This window comes from Budorcas taxicolor, chromosome 5 (genome assembly GCF_023091745.1).
Source record: "Budorcas taxicolor isolate Tak-1 chromosome 5, Takin1.1, whole genome shotgun sequence".
NCBI lineage: Eukaryota > Metazoa > Chordata > Mammalia > Artiodactyla > Bovidae > Budorcas > Budorcas taxicolor.
Genome location: NC_068914.1, coordinates 111,640,881 through 111,660,352, shown reverse-complemented (window position 1 = coordinate 111,660,352; position 19,472 = coordinate 111,640,881). Strand labels below are relative to the sequence as shown.

The 19,472-nt window shown below is 39.5% G+C and overlaps 1 protein-coding gene and 1 long non-coding RNA gene across 3 annotated transcripts in view; one reads left to right on the top strand and one right to left on the bottom strand.

Annotated features, from left to right (window-relative positions):
• Positions 1 to 1,339, bottom strand: part of LOC128047822 (uncharacterized) — a 30,763-nt gene extending 29,424 nt beyond the window's left edge. Inside the window, exon 1 of the long non-coding RNA XR_008199359.1 lies at positions 1,229 to 1,339. This is a non-coding gene — a long non-coding RNA (uncharacterized LOC128047822). The remainder of the gene's footprint in view (positions 1 to 1,228) is intronic.
• NFYB (nuclear transcription factor Y subunit beta) lies at positions 408 to 18,885 on the top strand. Of its 2 annotated transcripts, none has more exons than XM_052640203.1 (8): positions 408 to 516; positions 3,109 to 3,196; positions 10,600 to 10,693; positions 12,711 to 12,841; positions 14,783 to 14,980; positions 16,216 to 16,297; positions 16,994 to 17,073; positions 17,674 to 18,885. In XM_052640203.1, the coding sequence occupies exons 2-8, from the start codon at positions 3,191 to 3,193 to the stop codon at positions 17,704 to 17,706; spliced, it is 624 nt and encodes a 207-aa protein (XP_052496163.1). In that variant the 5' UTR covers positions 408 to 516; positions 3,109 to 3,190; the 3' UTR covers positions 17,707 to 18,885. The 2 variants fall into 2 exon arrangements, with proteins under 2 accessions (XP_052496163.1, XP_052496164.1); XM_052640204.1 differs by lacking the exon at positions 408 to 516 and adding an exon at positions 1,267 to 1,350.
• Positions 18,886 to 19,472: the final 587 nt, after the last annotated feature.

Genomic DNA, 19,472 nt, shown 5'->3' with positions numbered 1-19,472 from the left:
TTTACCCTTCTTAAAAATCGAGGCGCAGGCAGGCTGCACTCAGGCGGGTGAGACGCTTCCACGTGGGGGAGGGAGGGGATTGAAAAGAGAGGGCGGGCTGAGAAATCAGCCTTCTCAAAGCCTGGGGAAAACACCGCGGGAAGCAACTCGGCACAGACCTCAGCAGCATCTCGCTCGGGCCCTAGTCCCTGGAAGCCCCAGCCGAACTAGGAGGCCACTGGACGGCTTGTATAGCCTCGCAGGACCGGCCCGCCGCAGCAGGCTGGCGGAGCTTCGGCCGCCGGGCGCGCGGGGCGGGGTCGGAGGCGGGGCCGGGGCCGGGGCGTGGCCGCGCCGGGAGGGCGCGCGGGAGGCGCGGAGGGAGGGTGTCGCGCCGAGGGAAGCGGCCCGCAGCGGAGGGAGGGGAGGCCGAGTCCTGGAAGCGGAGCTCCGCGCTGGGACTGGTTCCTTCGCAGCCATTTTCTGTCCAACCAAACAGCCGATTGGAGACGGGAGCCAACCAGGGCTGCATTGGAGGTTTGTGTCTCGCTTCGGCCAATGATCGCTCCTAAACCGACTCCACTTTAGCTCGAATGAAATGTCCGTCTCCTCCCGGCGCCGTCCCCGCCGCCAACGCCGCCGCGGCCGGGGGCACTCGCCTCCCTCCTGCCCACCCGCCCTCCCGCCTGGGCCGGGGCCGGGGCCGGGCGGGCGCCTGCGAGGCCTGTCCCGCTGCGGGCCCGGCCGGGGAGCGGGCGCGGGGCCGCTCCTCGGCTCTTTGTGCGCCGGGCCGAGGAGCGGCGGGACGCGGGCCAGGCAGCCTCTTGCTCGCCGCCGCCGAGCTCCGGGCCCGAAGCCGAGGAGGGGGCACCGGGGCACCGTCGGGCCCGCTCTCGGCGGTGTCCCGACTGGCTCCATTTTGTGCGGAGAGCCGGCCGTGGGGGCGGGGGACGCGGCCCGGACCCCCGGCCCAGATCCTGCCCCCAGCCCCGGGCCTGGCCCCCTCGCGGGGGTTCCCGGGGGCGCCCCCCTTCCGCCTGTCCGCCCGCCCGCGGGGGCACGGCGGGGCCGGGCCGCTTTGTCTGCTGCCCCGGCACCCCGGGCGCCGCGCAGCGGGCGTTGGGCGCGGGCCCGGGCCCGGGCCTGGGCCGGGCGAGTCGGGGGGATGCGCGCCAGGGAAGACCGCGCGGCGCGGGCGGGACTGACAGGTCGGCCGAGCGGGCCGGGGGCCCGGGGGCAACCCGCTTACCTTCGTAGGGGAGGAAGCCAGGTCCCCGGGAGGAAGGAGTGGATTTCGTTTCCCCGCAGTCTGGTTTACGCGTAAAGAATGCAGCCATCTGGCGGCTTGCGGTCCCTGGACTTGCCCCGAAGGTGGGAAGGAAGCTTTCCGGACTGGGCTAAGGTTTTAATCTTGGGTGGGAGGCGGGGAGGATGTGCCGGGCCTTAGGAGTAGTAGTCTCCGAGAACAAAGAATTACGGGGCACCCACAAGTCATAATCTTGCCCAGAGTACTTTAATGAGATGATTTAAGCAAGGTTAGGTAATGTAAGACTTAAAAAAAAAAAAAAGAATAGCATCCCTCTTAACCTGCGTGGACTCCACCGTTTGTGCCACGAATTGCCGGGATGGTTTCCGCTCTCTGATATGGAAACTAATCAACAATATGAAGTGATGAGGTAACCTGATCAATGTAAGTGGCGTTAACAAATAGGAATTTTATTTGTAAAATAAAAAGTTTAATCCCAGTACCTCAAAAGGCAATTATTCCTTCCTCACACTGCTCCTGTAGTTTAATTTAGGGATTGCATTGATGCAAAACTCGGGTCTCGATGCCAGAGACTGGAGGGTGGAGGAAGAGTCTGCTGCTTTTCTTGGATACAAATTTGCATTTCTTTAAACATTAAACAGATGTATGCATTCCCTTGAGCTTTCACATATATCATAACCTGCCTTTAAGAAAATATATACCATATGCGGTGATAGTGTTTTTAATATACCAAGTCTAAATATATACTGACTCAACTATTTGGGTGAGTGATTGTAGTGAGGTGTGCACCCCCTCCCCCAGCAAAATAAATAAATATATACAGCTCCTACATTTTAAGTATTCTGAAGATTCTCCCTCCACCCCCCTCCAGACTCCCTTTGAAAAATAACACTTAAAGCTACAAGGAAGGAATTTTCTGGGCAACTATGGGTTAGAAAGAGGACGTTTTCTGAAAAGAAATTAGAAATTGCTTTTAAGATTATAGCAGAGTAGACAGTGCCAGCCAGTCTTGCTGCCTAGACCCTTGTAATGGCATTTTAAAATTCAATTCAGTGGTTACAATTTTTTCTGCCAGTTACTAGATTTCATGCTTGAATGCATATCCATATTTTTTATTCCTTTAAAAATTAACACTGAAAGGGTATGTTTTTGTCCCCTCCACTCTCCATTTACTTGTTTTACTTGAGAAAAGGAAAAGCAAATGAGAAAGGAAGATTGTAACATTGTAGTTGATGCCAGTTAATTCAGCTATTTATGCCTTACAGTGAGAATGAAGTGCTATCCAGATGCAGTTTTAGTCCAAAATGGTGGTGCCTTAAAATGATAAATAAAGGTCTTAATTGATTCTGTTGTTCTCTGGGCAACATTCGTGTTCTCTGCGCAACATTTGTCTTCTCATTATAATATGAAATGTTTAAAAGCATTATATTCTGAGGTAAATTTGTCTCCCACTTTGAGCTTTTGGACCCTAACAAAGAAAACCCTCACCAAAAAATTAAGTTGATAAGTCTGGGTGTTGGTGTTTTAAATAGCTTAGATACGTGATGTGATTTTTTTTTCTTGCATATTATATAATTTGGTGTGTTGTGATGAATATTTATGATGAACATGACTAAATATATGTTGGAAAAGCAATATCTCTTCCCAATGGCATTAACTTTTTTGTAAGTTTTCCAAAATATATCTTCCAATTTAACAAACATTCATTGGGTGCTTGCATTTTGCATCATTTTATTGCCATATATTACATTAAATAATAGTAGGTAAAATTATACATGCCTTTAAAACTTTTACTAGGAAGAAAGCCTATGGGCTATACCTTTTTTTTTTTTTTAAACTACTAATAGATGTTTATCTTCCAGGTTGAAATTGGGCAGAGATTAGACACCTTTTTTAGGCAGGTGTTCTTGAGTACCACTGACAACACGGTTCTCAGCGTATTTCATGACAGTAAGTATGTTTTATCATTCTGGTTGTTAATTAGATTTGAACTGTAATTAACTGAAAACAAAATTCTAAGTGGTTTATACTGGAGATTCCTGCTAGAATGAGTGCCTTTCCAGGCCAGACAGTACCTCTCCCCATTCCTGTTGCTTCCTTCTTCTCAGTGACCTGCATGTATTAAGTATTTCCTCTGGGCCACAGGGTTAAAAGTTGTCCCATCTCAGGTGGCTGTCTGTTTAGCTGGTAGGGCTTTAGTCAAATTGTATTTAGAGGCAAGTTATGTGTGGAACAGAAAATGCTGGTTCTAAGGGTAGCACAAGTGAAAAGAAGAGAGGTGTGGTGGGCTGGGGAGTTGGGAATGTCACAGAAGGAACTAGTAGGGCTGGAACTGAGCCTTGAAGGATGGGTAGGGTTGGATAGGTAGATGCTGTCACCGGAAGTTGAACCCTGAAGGCAGGGCTGAGTGACTTCTGTTGGTGGCAGGGAAGTGGATCTGCACGGTGCAGGTGGGGATCTCACAGGGTAACCTAGTGAAGAGATACCACTTGGCCTATCTGAATACTTTACTTTTGAATGGGATACTATGTCTGTGACAGGAGGCATGTCACAGCTTCCTTGAGACAGGATTACCGTACTCCTTAAACAAAAGAACTGTACCTGGTGATCCATAAATAAGGTTTTTTAGCCCTGAAGAGAGGTGAAAATCAGTTTTCAACTGGTTTAGTTTAGTTAGGTTTAACAAGGGAATCACTTATGTAAAGCCATGAAAACTAGGTTTGGATTTGACATGGAAGACTTTTAGAACCATCATAGGTTCAAGAGCTATAAAAGCAATGTTTCAGTGACATTAGTCTTAAAACATTATGTACCCAAGTAGGTTGGATTGTAGTCCAGTGGAAAGAGAAAAGGAAGGGCATATCCAGAAAACATTTAAAAAGAGGTCACAGATTAGGTAGAGCTTGGAGGAGATGGAAGAGCCTAAGATGACACTGTATAATTAGCCTGGAGGAGTAGAGAGATGGCATTGTTCTTAATGGAACCGTTCAAAAGGAGCTCCCCTCCACTGCCTCCCTGCAAGGGATGGGGAAGGTGAATTTCATTTTCCAGTATCTTAAGTTTCCAGTGGCAGGATAATCAAACATATCCTACAGGCCTGGCTTGCATGAGCGGCAGTCACGATATGGTTGTAGATGTAGGATTTATGAGCATAGAAGTGATGTGTAATGAGTTTATTAAGAAAGTAAGGGAAGAAAGAGAAAATGATTGTTGGTTAAAATTAACAGTTAAGTGGGATGGGGAGGGCAGGGGAAAGAATACTGCTTTGGAAATGAAGGAGAATTCCAAGCATAAATGTGGGATTAGCAGAAGCCAGCACTACAAAGAATAGTAGAATAGTCAAGTAGATTGAAGGCAAAATCTCTGGCAACTTTTGTGAGCAGTTTCACTATTATGTTGGGATGGAAACGCACATGTTATGGAGTTTCAGTTGGAATGAAGAGGGTGTGTAAGGACTGTCAGGGTGAGAACGAACCAGAGTGTGTAACAGAATTAAGGTTGTAGGTGTCTGTGTCCTTCAATGTGTTTAATGAGGGGGATTAAGAATGTTTAAGGGAGAATGAAGAAGCTGGTATCAGATGAGGAATCATTGTATTATGCCTTATCTACAAAGAGATAAGGAATTGATCCAGAGAACAAGTGAAAGGGGTTGTGTGAAAGAAAAAACACTTATGCCTGGGAAGAAGATGAGAACTGTATTTGAAGAGACAGTAATAATACTAGGTTACATTTGTTGAGTTCTTACTGTGTATCATGCATTTCGCTAAGTGCTTTTTATACAGTACTTCACTTTTCATAGTAACTTCATTTTGAAAATGGGAACGGTAATATTGTCTTTGCTTGAGGAGCATCTTTGAATGTTTTCAGTATACAGTCAGTAGACTCAGAATTTAGAGGGGAAATTAAAGATATAGGCTTAAGGACTATTTGAAAACCCATCAAGAACAAATACTGTACAGTACTTGGCATATGAGACTCCAGACTTCACTCCCATTTAGGGTGCCACCTTTGGCAAGTCGTTAGCCTCATATAACTTCTGTTTTCTCAAGTGTTTCAGTGGGTCATGAACATTGCATAAGATATTTAGAAAGTGTTCAGTAAGTGTTAAATATATTAAAAAGGGCACTATTTACACATTTGTGCAACAGATTATTCAGTTCAGTTCAGTCGCTCAGTCATGTCCAACTCTTTGCAACCCCATGAATTGCAGCACGCCAGGCCTCCCTGTCCATCACCAACTCCCAGAGTTCACCCAAACTCATGTCCATCGAGTCAGTGATGCCATCCAGCCATCTCATCCTCTGTCATCCCCTTCTCCTCCTGCCCCCAATCCCTCCCAGCATCAGAGTCTTTTCCAATGAGTCAACTCTTCGCATGAGGTGGCCAAAGTCTTGGAGTTTCAGCTTTGGCATCTGTCCTTCCAAAGAACACCCAGGGCTGATCTCCTTTAGAATGGACTGGTTGGATCTCCTTGCAGTCCAAGGGACCCTCAAGAGAGTCTTCTCCAACACCACAGTTCAAAAGCATCCATTCTTTGGTGCTCAGCTTTCTTTATAGTCCAACTCTCACATCCATACATGACCACTGGAAAAACCATAGCCTTGACTAGATGGACCTTTGTTGGCAAAGTAATGTCTCTGCTTTTGAGTATGCTATGTAGGTTGGTCATAACTTTCCTTCCAAGGAGTAAGCGTCTTTTAATTTCATGGCTACCGTCACCATCTCCACTGATTTTGGAGCCCAAAAAATAAAGTCTGACACTGTTTCCCCATCTATTTCCCATGAAGTGATGGGACCGATGCCATAATCTTAGTTTTCTGAATGCTGAGCTTTAAGCCAACTTTTTCACTCTCCTCTTTCATTTTCATCAAGAGGCTTTTTAGTTCCTCTTCACTTTCTGCCATAAGGGTGGTGTCATCTGCATATCTGAGGTTATTGATATTTCTCCTGACAATCTTGATTCCAGCTTGCGCCTCTTCCAGCCCAGTGTTTCTCATGATGTACTCTGCATATAAGTTAAATAAGCAGGGTGACAATATATAGCCTTGACGTACTCCTTTTCCTGTTTGGAACCAGTCTGTTGTTCCATGTCCAGTTCTAACTGTTTCTTCCTGACCTGCATATAGGTTTCTCAAGAGGCGGGTCAGGTGGTCTGGTATTCCCATCTCTTGAAGAATTTTCCACAGATTATTGTGATCCACACAGTCAAAGGCTTTAGCATAGTCAATAAAGCAGAAATAGATGTTTTTCTGGAACTCTCTTGCTTTTTCCATGATCCAGCGGATGTTGGCAATTTGATCAACAGATTATTAGTATAGTTAAAATACTGCCACATCAAAAAATTACAGAATAAAATTTACTACTTAATCAGCTGACCATTTATTGCACTTAAGATTTGAGAACAATATTATCAGTTCAGCTAAATACTTAGGATAGTTAATTTAATGGGATTTAACTCCTTGTTGGTATTTCTCATTTCCCTTGGATCTAATGATTGATCATTCTTATCAGTCCCTTGTGTTCTTTCCTGTTTGCTGTCTGGATGGAATCCACCACTTTAGCTTCTCTGTTCTTACCAGGCTTATAAGTATCACAGCTGGACCTATCGGTTCCACTAAACATGCCTGGTCACCAGCTTCAGCTGGGCTCTCTTCATTACCCAGCACTCCCCTCCCCTTCCTTTTGCATTCTCCAGGGAAAGCCATCTGTCTCCCCAGCTGTAAGAATCCCAGCGTTATCCTTGGTTTTTCCTCCAGCTCTTACTCAGTCAGTCACCAAGTCTGTTGATTTTACCAATGAAAAAGCTTTGTAGTCTCTGCTTCTGCTCTCCAGTGCTGTTTCCTGTCAATACTGGGAAAGTTCGTCATCTTGGCTGAACTCTTGCCCTAAAACGCAGCATATGGTTCTTACTGGTCTTCTGACCCCATTCTTGCTCCCCTTCCAGTTCATTGTCTACATGGGACTGTAACCAGAGTGATCTTTTAAAAAAGAAACTGGGCTGGCATTCTTCTGTTAAAACTCTAATTTGATTTACTCTTGTCCACAAGGCACTGCTTGACTAGCCTCTACTTAGCTCATTCCAGGCCACCAGTACTGTGTCTCGGTTTCCTTTGCTTGGAACATTCTTGTCCTATCTTTGTTTGCCTGATTGCTGTTCATCTTTCAGTCTCAGTGTAAATGTCATCTTCTTAAGATGCCCTTCCTTGATTGAGGTCCCTTATGGAGTCAGCTCCAAAAGTGTATCATGAAACATCTTTGTTTCCTTAGCATTGGGTACTAGCAATTAGTTAATGATTTATAATTATAACATTTACTGAGTACTCTTTATTGTACTATGCTCATCCCCACTTGCCAGTTATTAGCAGGGAATTCAAATCAGATGATCTGATTCCAGAGCCTGTGCCTTGGAAATGCTAATGGGCTGCGCTCCCCACCCCTTCTCCTTGCCCCCAGTTTACGTAATATTTGTCTTCTCTACAAGACAGGACAGAGACCTTGTCTTTGTTGTTGACCTGTTAGGTCGTCAGCACATGGTACAGACCTGATAAATACTAGGTGCTTACTTGGTAAATATTTGTTCACTGGCTTACTTATGCTCTACAAACTATTTTGAAATTTTAATAGGAAGTTTTAGAGCTAGAAGAAACCTTTGGGATGTATCTAGCAAGTTGCCCCCCTCATTTTTTATACATATAAATAAGAGAATAGCTAGCATATTATAGGCATCAAAGATGAGGCTAATATGTGGAATGGTAAGAGCCTTGGGGATTCAAAGATGGGAACACTATAATTTCTGGCTTACAGAATAGGGTAAATCAGATTCAGGAAGATGGATGAACACTGGGATTAAAGTATCAGGCAGGATTTTAATGGTAGAAAAATAGAGGAGAGGAAGACAGGAGTGGTAAAATGACAGAAAAGCTAAGGCTTGCAGAACCAAAGACACACACAGCTAAGTGGATGACGTGTGGCTCATTTTCAAAGGAGGGATGGCGAGATGTGACGTCTCCTATGTACACTGTGTGCCAAAGTCCATCCTTAGCAGGTTTCTGTTCTTTTTTTAATTCCAACAACTCTATGAAATATTTGTAGAAATATTTTTTAGAAGACTGAGGTTTAGAAGCTAATGCTATTAATTCTGGTGATGATCTTGCTGCTAATTCCAGTTCAAGACAATATAATGTGACTTAAACTTTTTGCCTTTAATACTTTTTTACATTGCATTTGTAAATTAATTAATCTCTTAGACCATGGTTATTTCAACAGTCTTGCTCATCAGCTAATTAAAAATCCAGGCTATCTTGTAGACATTGATTTAGCAAAAGATTTGTTACTGCTTCATCCACCCCCCCACCTTCCTAAAAAAACAAACTGGATTTGTTTCCAGTTGTACACTCTTAAACAACCACTTTGATCTTGTCTCTGGTACCTTGATCTTGTAGGGCATTGTAAAAACCAATCAATTCACAGCTATCCTAATTGAACTTTTTCATGGGTAATAAATCCATCGTCATATCTATTAAAGGCTATTCTCCTAGTATCTTTTTAGCATTTTAGGATCAAAATAGCATTTTATAATTGGGTAGTATTTCATGCATATATTAGCTGTTTTAAGGTGGGGAAGGTGAAATTATTATTTCCATTTTATATAGAAATACATTTAACTGGTAAGGATGCTTGTTTTCAGGGATCAGTGAGACTCTAAATCCAAGCTCACTGACTATTGTTTACCTCCTCTTAGAGGGCACTAAGGAGCATCATAAATAGGTACCCTGTACTTCTACAAATTATTAAAAGTAGGTGAATTCTTTTCTTTGCCCCTCAACAGATGCATCAAAAGCCATGTTGCTGAAGACTTGGAAACTAACCTGGTATTTTAGTATTATCTAATAGGTAAAAATCCAACAGAGATGGAAAAGAGGTATTGCATAAGGACTCGAATATTGCAGTTAATAACATCAAGTTTGTGCTAGATCATGGACCTTGATGAACGTTTAGAATTAAGTGTCTCTTCTTGAAAAACATATATAAATTAGACTTAATTTTGCTATATTTTTTATTCAGATAATACATTCAAAAAATTTCTACCCACAAATAGCTAATCCCTTGTTGGTTTCAATAGTATTATTTGCAAAGCAGAAAGACTTCCAGGATTTGCCATGTTGGAATGGAGACAGTTCAGGGCTTATGGTTTTAGTTTTTTTTCCTTCCAAATTCTCCTTCTTTTACTTCTGAGCAAAATTAAGCAGGGTTCTTTTTTATTTTGTTTTGTTTGAACTTCTTATTTTGTACTGGGATGTAGCCAGTCAACAATGTTGTGATAGTTTCAGGTGAACAGTAAAGGGACTAAGGCGTACCGTGGACTTTAGCCCACCAAGCTCCTCTGTCCATGGGATTCTCCAGGCAAGAATACTGGAGTGGGTTGCCATTTCCTTCTCCAATAAATAAGCACTGCATGGCTTGAGGAATCTCAGTTCCCTGACCAGGGATTGAACCAGGGCCATAGCAGTGAAAGTGCCGAATCTTAACCACTAGACCTCCAGGGAACTCCCAGGGTTCTTTTAAAATACTCATTTTAACACTCATTTTTGTCTGTGGTTATAACACTTTCCTATTTTTATATGTAGATCTCCAATCTCCCTGACCCCTCCTTTTCTTTTTTTCTGTACAAGTCAAAAGTCTCGGGAGTAGGGGGTAGGGAGGAGAGAAAATTAACCTTTCAGTTAGAGGTGATGAGCTTGTTCAAAATGTGGGTGTACTTTTGGGCTGCATGGGTACAGAATTGTGCAAGGAATCCATGATTCTTATACCAAACAATAGTCTGAACCAGGACATTGTCTCTGTAGAACTTCTGAGATACCAAAGAAAGTCTGCAGCAAGAGCAAAAATGCTTGTGTAGGAATACACCTGGCTTTAGCAGGAGAGCTGAACATGCTGGATATAGGTAACTTCCAGGTGACTCACTGACAAGCTGATTTTGGCTCTTCTTGTTATTCCAGTGATAAATTAGGTTGTAAGTCATGCTTGCCTGTACGGTATTTGAGGATTATGCAAATGAAAAGAAAGACGTGTGTTTTAGATTCCTTTCTTTGTAGGCTTATCACTTAATGGAGGGTAGGTAGGAGAATCTTGAATCGCTGGCAAATTATTAAAAGGTTTCCAAAACAAGAAGTGGAAATGTTTTCTTTTAGTAAACATTTTAGTAAATGTTTCTTTTAGTAAACATTCCATAGCTTAAAGCTATGTAAAATGTAACTGACTCATCCTATAACAGTTTATGAGCACCGAATCTATTATGTAGTTTTTTAGATAAGTTTTATTGAAGATTATTGAAAAGCTTTTTTTCCTTGTAGATGGATGGTGACAGTTCTACCACAGATGCTTCTCAACTAGGGATTTCTGCAGACTATATTGGAGGGAGTCATTATGTTATACAGCCTCATGATGGTAAGAAAGCCACAATTAGAAACACATTCACAAGTAGGAAAAATGAGAAAGTGGAAATTTTATTGACGTGATGTTCTAGGTTACTTTTGTATTTACAGGAAAATTTGAAATCTTTTGTCACAGTTCAGTGTTTGTCTAAAAGCTGTACTTGCTTATTTTTATTAGAAATATTTTTCAAAAGAATGATGGGTTTTAGAAAAGAATTCTGTAAAAGTATGCCTTTTTAAAGCTGATACGGTTTCTTTAATTTGTTACTGATTCCCTACTTTAGTTCAGTTCAGTCACTCAGTCGTGTCCGACTCTTTGCGACCCCATGAATCGCAGCACGCAGGCCTCCCTGTCCATCACCAATTCCCGGAGTTCACCCAAACTCACATCCGTCAAGTCGGTGATGCCATCCAGCCATCTCATCCTCTGTCGTCCCCTTCTCCCCCTGCCCCCAATCCCTCCCAGCATCAGAGTCTTTTCCAACGAGTCAACTCTTCGCATGAGGTGGCCAAAGTCTAGGAGTTTCAGCTTTAGCATCAGTCCTTCCAAAGAACACCCAGGACTGATCTCCTTTAGAATGGACTGGTTGGATCTCCTTGCAGTCCAGGGGACTCTCAAGAGTCTTCTCCAACACCACAGTTCAAAAGCATCAATTCTTTGGTGCTCAGCTTTCTTCACAGTCCAACTTTCACATCTGTACATGACCACTGGAAAAACCATAGCCTTGACTAGATGGACCTTTGTTGGCAAAGTAATGTCTCTGCTTTTGAGTATGCTGTGTAGGTTGGTCATAACTTTCCTTCCAAGGAGTAAGTGTCTTTTAATTTCATGGCTGCAGTCACCATCTGCAGTGATTTTGGAGCCCAAAAAATAAAGTCTGACACTGTTTCCCCATCTGTTTCCCAAGAAGTGATGAGACTAGATGCCATGATCTTAGTTTTCTGAATGATTGTATATGGAAAATTCTTATTCAATTGATAGAGTAAACTAGTTCTTTAGTGGGTGGGTGCTAGCTATTATATTTCCAGTACTTATGAACATATGTAGTTTTATTTTTTATTCAATATTAAGTATTAACTGTGTATTAGAATGGCAGCATTATGTTGGCCTGTCAGAAATAATTTGCTTTTGTGGCATTCTGATGTGTAGAATTAAAAAATACTAAGATGAAGGTAGTTGAGGGTCGGTGATTGATTATTTACTTCATTTTTAAACAATTCAAGTTAATTTTGATAACATCATTTTAAAATTGAATCAACTTAAGTACCTTTCTTATGTAACATATATAAAAGAATGGGAAGTTTACTTTCAGGATACTGCATTTAATCATAAAAGGATACTTGTACTGTGAACGCTTCAGTTATATCTACATCTATATAATTTGAAAATTTACTTTTTGTAAGAACATTATATTACTGCTATTGCTTTGTTCAAAAACTATTACTACTTTAGTAATAATCCAGCTGGGTCAGTAATATTCACGTCCAGTTTTTCCGTTCTATATAAACTTGGCTTTGGATAAACATACATTCTCTTAATCTAGCTACATGCATGGAGCCACAGATCAGTCTCTTATGTTTTATAGCTAAGTTACGTAACAAGTATTTATTTGTTCAACAACCTCCTCTGTTGAAGCTGCTTTACCAAATGGAAGAACATAAAGCTGATCCCTGGCCTCAGCCAAAGGGTAAGAGGAGAATAAGAAGTAAGAATTACAAAATGTGTTAGAGAAGAGACAAAGAAGCACATGTGATATTTTGTGAGAGAGCGCGCCTCTTGAAGGTGCAGTAGAGACGTATTTGAGCTTTTTGGAGAGTTAATAGGCAGAGTTGAGGATAAAAGTATTCTAGGCAGTGGGTTTGAAATTAATGAGGATATTCAGCCCTGGGAAACTTGTGTAAAGGCCTGCCATTTTAATCCTGAAAAATAATTAGGAGATGAATCAGAATGTATCCTAGGTTGTTTCAGGTAGTCTTCTCTATCTTGAAGTAAAAATTATGAGAACCTATAAACTGTTATTTTCCTTTAGATACTGAGGACAGCATGAATGATCATGAAGACACAAATGGTTCAAAAGAAAGTTTTAGAGAACAAGACATATACCTTCCAATCGCAAACGTTGCAAGAATAATGAAAAACGCCATACCTCAAACGGGAAAGGTAATGCAGAGGAGAAATGTAACTAGGCTTTATCTTTCAGGGGTGGAGAGGGGGAAGGTAAGACTACGTGGACACATAGTTCATGAATGTAGTTAGCTATTGATTTCAGTCATTCAGCCTTTCAGCAGAATACTTAGTTCAGTGGTACGCGCTTGGTTACTGAGCAGTGTTCCAATTTCAGTTCTCTTATATCCCCCAAAGCTCCCTCTCCCCCACTTGCTGGAAGCAGATCAAACAGAATTAAGAATCGTTTTAAAAATAGGTACATTGTTAGAACTATCAGGTGTGGGGTCTGTGAAGTTGTAACTTCTAAACTGTTGCATCAAAATTGAATCATGTTGGACTAATGGATATTCCCCCCAAGTCTATATATCTGGAAACTCTGTCTATAATTGTAAATATTAATATACATTTAAATTCAGCTGGCATGATTTTTTAAAATTTTTATTTATTTTTGGTCATGCCGCATGGCACGTGAGATCTTAGTTCCCCACCAGGGTTTGAACCTGTATCCCCTATGATAGAAGCCTTGAGTCTGAACCACTGGACCACCAGGGAAGTCCTTGGCATGATATTTCTAAGTTGTTTTGTCTTATAGAGAAACAACCATATAGTTAATCGCTAACAGCTTTAAAAACTTATTGTCACTCTGCTTATCACTTGGTCTGAACTGAAGTCCACACTTTTTATATTGTTTCACATTGCATAATAAGCTTTCTCTCATTTTATTATAGCTTAGAAAATACTTATGAAAGTAATAAAGCTTACAAGGAAGTATATTATTAAACTATATCGTTAAGCCTAGATGTTGCAATTTGAGTGGTCCTCCTGTGTTAAGGGGAAAGAAGCACAAGTGCTACTAACTGCTGCTTAAGCAGGCCTGTGCCACAGGGTACTGTGGCCACTAGCCACCTGTGGTTACTGAGCACTTGAAATGTTGGCTGGTCTGACTTGAGATGTGCTGTAAATGTAAAACATACCCCAGATTTTGAAGGCATAGTATGAAAAAAAAGAATAAAGATATCTCAGTTTTTTTAAATGTTTTTTAGTGAAGTATACTTCAACTTTTAAATAGAGTCTATGTTTAAATGATAATATTTTGGATTTATTAGGTTAAACAAAATATATTAAAATTAATTTCATTTTTTTTAGCATAGCTGCTAGAAAATCTAAAGTCCTGTATACAGCTCACATTATATTATCTTGCTTAACTGCATTTATGCAGTAACTCTTGTTACTTTTCTCCAGGATGTAAAATAGGTGTGGAGGTGAAAGACAGTGTGTTTCAGCAAGGATTTGGTCATTGCTGTTAGACCTGACTTTGGAATTGCATGGTTTAGTCTATTACAGTTTCACTTTGAAACCCTAGATCGCTGAGTGAAGAATTGTTTTTATAATATGACGACAGGTGTGTGCTTCTTTTGGTAGGCTTTTTCATAAACTCAAAACCTATTCCTGACACTCTGTCTTTATTAATAAAAATGTCACTAGATGTCATTATTTCACTCCCTTGTAAGCCTTACACAAACTTATTTGTTTTAAAAAACTTTCTGGTGTCCTCACTGGTGGAAACGCCAAGGCAGAGAAGCAGGACTTGAGTCTAGCCCACAGGACACTCCAGACATAACAGGATTGATTTTCTTGGGCACTTGGTTAGTAAGAATTTTCATCTTTATTGGGTAATAGAGTCATCTAGTGGTTGCTTTTGTACCTAAATTCTGTTTTTTGTGAATAGCTGTCAAAGCCTCTCTCCTTGTATTTGAGTTTTCAGTCTCACTCTGGGGGTTCGAATTTTGATAAGATACATTATTCAGTGTTATTAGCAGGTTAACAGTCATTAACTGAAATTTATATTCTTCTGAATAGCTTTTTATTTTTGCAGGTTGTTAGGAAAGTGGTGATTATATTCCCTGCAGATTTACCTTCAATTTTTCTCCTCAGATTGCAAAAGATGCCAAAGAATGTGTTCAAGAATGTGTAAGCGAGTTCATCAGCTTCATAACATCTGAAGCAAGTGAAAGATGCCACCAAGAGAAGCGGAAGACAATCAACGGAGAAGATATTCTTTTTGCCATGTCTACCTTAGGCTTCGACAGTTACGTAGAACCTCTGAAACTATACCTTCAAAAGTTCAGAGAGGTAAGTAAAGTGTCTCCTGTTATGCTTTTAAGAAAATTAAGGTACACTATTCCCTTTAACTTTTTAAACATGTGAATCATTTCTCAGAAGTATGTAATCAGTTATATTATTGAACTTAAATAGCAAGTCCTTTCTTCTTCCCTTTGTTTATTACTAATGGCAGCATAATTATGTAATGACTAAAAGAGCATGGACTCTGGATTTACACCACCTGGATGCTGAACTCCATGACCCTGGGCAGACTATTTAAGTACTTTAGGCCTTGGTTTCCTGGTCTGTAAAGTGAGGCTAATAATAGGACTTAAGACAAAGTAAAACAATCCATGTACAACCCTTGGCCTGGCACATACTGAATGGTCAATAATGTCATTAATAGCACATGCTGTTATTGTTATTAATTTAAAAGAGGTAGTATCTCAGAGGTTGGGGCGTTTAGATAAAAAGATAGGGAACTACAACTATATCATTTTCTTATATTAATTAAATTTTTCTACATCTCATGTTCGGTTTTTCTTTGCCTATGGTATGAATTTGTGAAAATGAATTGAGATCAGCATATTTTTAAATTCTACACTGCAACTTGGGTGTCAGATTCATACTACTCATATTTCCTTAATGTCTTTAGTGTTAGAATCCCATTAACTTTGTGATATCTGTACAAAATGACTGGAGTAGGAAGAGAATATGTTAATTCTTTACAGAACTTTTCCAGATCTTCAGCATCATTAGATTATTAGAACCTGAGAGTAGACAGACACTTAAGCGGTCTTCGATCCAAACTGTAATTCTGATAGAGGAATTTTAAACTCCCAGCTGTCTGCCTCTGTGCTGCCCCATTGGCCAAGAGATGTGTATATAGTTAAATGATACTGGGATCACTTGTAGTAGATTTGCAAGCTGAGTATTTATAATATTTTGCAGACTACTTTATCTGTAATTAGACTTTTCCTTTTGACGTAGTGTCGAATTAGAATAACTTCTTTTTACTCATAAATATTTTAGATTTTCTAGGTCATTACTAACACTGTCTTGTGATGACTACTGCATATATAGCAGTTAGCATTTTGAAGGACCTCTCCGTATGTTATTAACCACAAGTGTTAATAAACAGTTTTATAATAATAGAAGCTTCTAATTCTAGGAACTAAGCAAGCATTTTCATTTAGGAAGTAGGTTTTTGTTGCTGCTGTTGTTGTTTTGAGTACAAGTGATTACTGTTTCATTTCCTTCCCCAGGCTATGAAAGGAGAAAAAGGAATTGGTGGAGCAGTCACAGCTACAGATGGACTAAGCGAAGAGCTTACAGAGGAGGCATTTAGTAAGCAGTGTTATGATACATTTATGCAACTAAATTGTTGGCAGTGATTAACAGGATATGCCTTTAGTGGAACTTTTGGAATATTAGCACTGTGTGTTTTGACATAGCACTATTTTGAATAGTTCTTACTAGTTCATGCCCTTATATTTGAGGTCCGTGAGGGATAAGTGTATAAATTTTAGTTCTGCAGAGATTATAATCTTTTACCAATAGTTCTGATTTCCATAGTCCCTAATTTTTTACTTAAGATTCATGAGATAGGAATATTGAGAATTGTTTATAATATTAAATCTTGTGATTTAAATAAATTTGAACTGAAGGTTTCTTAAAAATTGAGACATTAGGCATTGGTGAAATAAAAGGTCTATGGTGACTATATTTCTCATGTAAAATTTATATGTATATATTTTTATATTTCTCATATTTAAAATACATACTGCTTAGTTATGTAAGTGGTGTTCTCAGCCAAGCCTAAGCCTAGAGTTTAGGTGTATTTATGAATCAGAAACTTAATCCATCTTTTATGCACATGGGCAGTTAGTACACTTCATAAAATTGAAAAAATGCTATAGAAAAAAATGTGCTTTTGGGGAAACTTTTTTTAAATGGAAAATCACCCAGTCTTAAGATTCAGGTCAAGAAAGCAGATGCACTTCTTTACCTACTTTAGCATTTGTTTGTTTGTTTGTCTTTTAGCTAACCAGTTACCAGCTGGCTTAATAACTGCAGATGGTCAGCAACAAAATGTTATGGTTTACACAACATCATATCAACAGGTACCGTACTTTTTTTGTATTTTAAATTACTTAAATTATATTCATTGATTTTTTTTTTTTTTAATCACAGGTAGTTAACATCAACATAATTATTAAGAACTGGATAAAGAGGCTTGTTAAAAACTGTTTTCTCAAAATATATAACTGTGTATAGTATTCTCTTATGGTTACAGATATGTACACAGATGTTCATTTAGTCTGTCCTTCATATCCATGGGTTCCACACCATGGATTCAGCCAGCTGTGGATCATATGCCATCTCCAATCCGTTGTTGGTTGAATCCGCAGATGGAATTTACAGATGCAGAACCCGTGGATACTGAAAGGACTTGAGCATCTGTGCATTTTGGCATCTACAGGGCGTTCTGGAACCAGTCTGCCGTGGATATTGAGGGAATGAGTGTATTCACATAGATTTCTATAAAGATATACAAGAGATTGTTGAAGTAGCTCCTTAGGTAGAGAGAATGGAGATTTGGGATGGGAACTAGTCTTATGTTTCATTGCCTTCTGTTTTAATTCTTGGAATGTTATAGTATACATGCTACTTTTAAACTATTTTTTCTTTAATTATGCTCAATTTAAATTTTCAAATCTTAGATTTCTGGTGTTCAGCAAATTCAGTTTTCATGATCTGAAGAAATGATGGAACGGAGAGTATAGAGAACCAAGTCTGTATACAGATTCTGGAACAGAGACATTAGAAGGAACTGACTGGTGAAAATATGTCTCTTTGTATATTAAATAGCTGTAATGTAGCTTCCCAATGCTTGACTAATTGAGGTGTTAATTCTGACTTGAGAATCTTTTTCATGAATGATTTTAAAGAAAAATTTGGATTTTAAAGGTATTAAAATATTTTTGTTTTGTACGAGAGTTTGTTGCTCTGTATGACTCCTGTATGCATTGTATATTGCAATTTATTACTGTCAGAGATTTGTAGACAGTTTCTTATTTTCATATTGAATCATGTTACTTTTGTAATTCAAGTAAGCAGCTGGGTTAATTCATGATGTTTGCCCTTTTAATAAAATATAAGGGTAGAGTTCATTTTGAATGCAAGTTGCCTTTATTATAAATTTGAGTTTGTCTTGGTTATATAATATCTTGCATGATAACCTAGCTAGATTTTTAGCATTTGCCATATTTATTAAAAATTAACTTTTTTGTAAAACATTCATAGCTTAAACAGTACCATTTTTTTTTAATGTAATTGAGAGATTAAGTGTGAATGCGGAAGCAACTATTGTCTGCCCTATTCAACTTGGTGCCCGTTAACAGTGTTTACACTGTTTCTTGTGCCTGTTAAGATAGTTTTAGTTTATTGGAGCTTTTGTTAAGACAAGATTTGTTTTCGAGTTATATTATTATGAGCGTTGGAATTCATAAGTTTATTGTAGTCCTAGTGCTCTAGAAATGGTGCCCCTTTCATTTTGTATATGATTTTTCCAAAGCATATCTGCAAATACTACATAATACCCTCTTCCAGAAGAGGAATTTTAGTCTGATGGTAAATGTCCCCATTTTACCTTTTTAATTGAAATGTCGAGTTTCCTATTTTACTGTGGGAACCAGGAAATGTCAGACATCATTGTGTGTGTACAGACCTTTTTTGCATGAGTGAGTGAATGAAATGAAGAGCAGAGTGAGTGCTGTGAATGGTATGAAAGAGAAGCTGCCAACTTGTAGTGTGCTGTCTTGATCTTTGCAATAAACTAAATTTAGATAATGTAACTTTGTATAATTTAATAGCACTGCACTTGGGTTGTTGCTTTTTTAAAGTGAGGAGATTTGTATTTTCTCACCTGTTCTTTTTGGTAATAATTTTTTAATCAACAATTGCTCTTGTATAGTTTGCCTAAAAGACACTTGGAATGACTGTCATCTTGGAAGAATACTCAAATTTACAAGGGAGAAGCAATTTCCCAGATATGGGCTGGACAGAAACATTTTCTTTGCCAGAAGGAGCTTTTGAGGGCACAACTGGGATAATCTGACGTTAATAACTCCCTCTTTATCTTCCCATTTAAAGAATAATCTTCATTACAGAAAATTCAAATAGGCAAAAAAGGGTGGTTAAGCAAAATCAACCATCATCCTACAATGTTAAAGGTAACCAATGTTAATATTTTGGTAAATATTTGTCCTTTTACTTTGCTAAATATGTATATTTTTATAAAATGGGCTCATACTTGCATACTGTTTTGTAACATACTTTTTTCACTTAACAATATATTGTGAACATCTTTCCCAGGTCATTACGTAAGTCTTCTACTTTAATTTCTTTATTATTTTGTTGTATAGCTGAAACATAATTTATTTAAATCTCTGTTGGACATTTTGACTATATACATCTTTTCAGTTATAAACAACACTTCACTGAATCTTGTGTACATCCA

Bases quoted from the DNA above. Each gene is read 5' to 3' on its own strand.
- NFYB (XM_052640203.1), top strand. The intron at 14,981-16,215 runs GTAAGTAAAGTG...TTCCTTCCCCAG, and splicing joins ACCTTCAAAAGTTCAGAGAG to GCTATGAAAGGAGAAAAAGG. The intron at 16,298-16,993 runs GTAAGCAGTGTT...TTTGTCTTTTAG, and splicing joins GCTTACAGAGGAGGCATTTA to CTAACCAGTTACCAGCTGGC.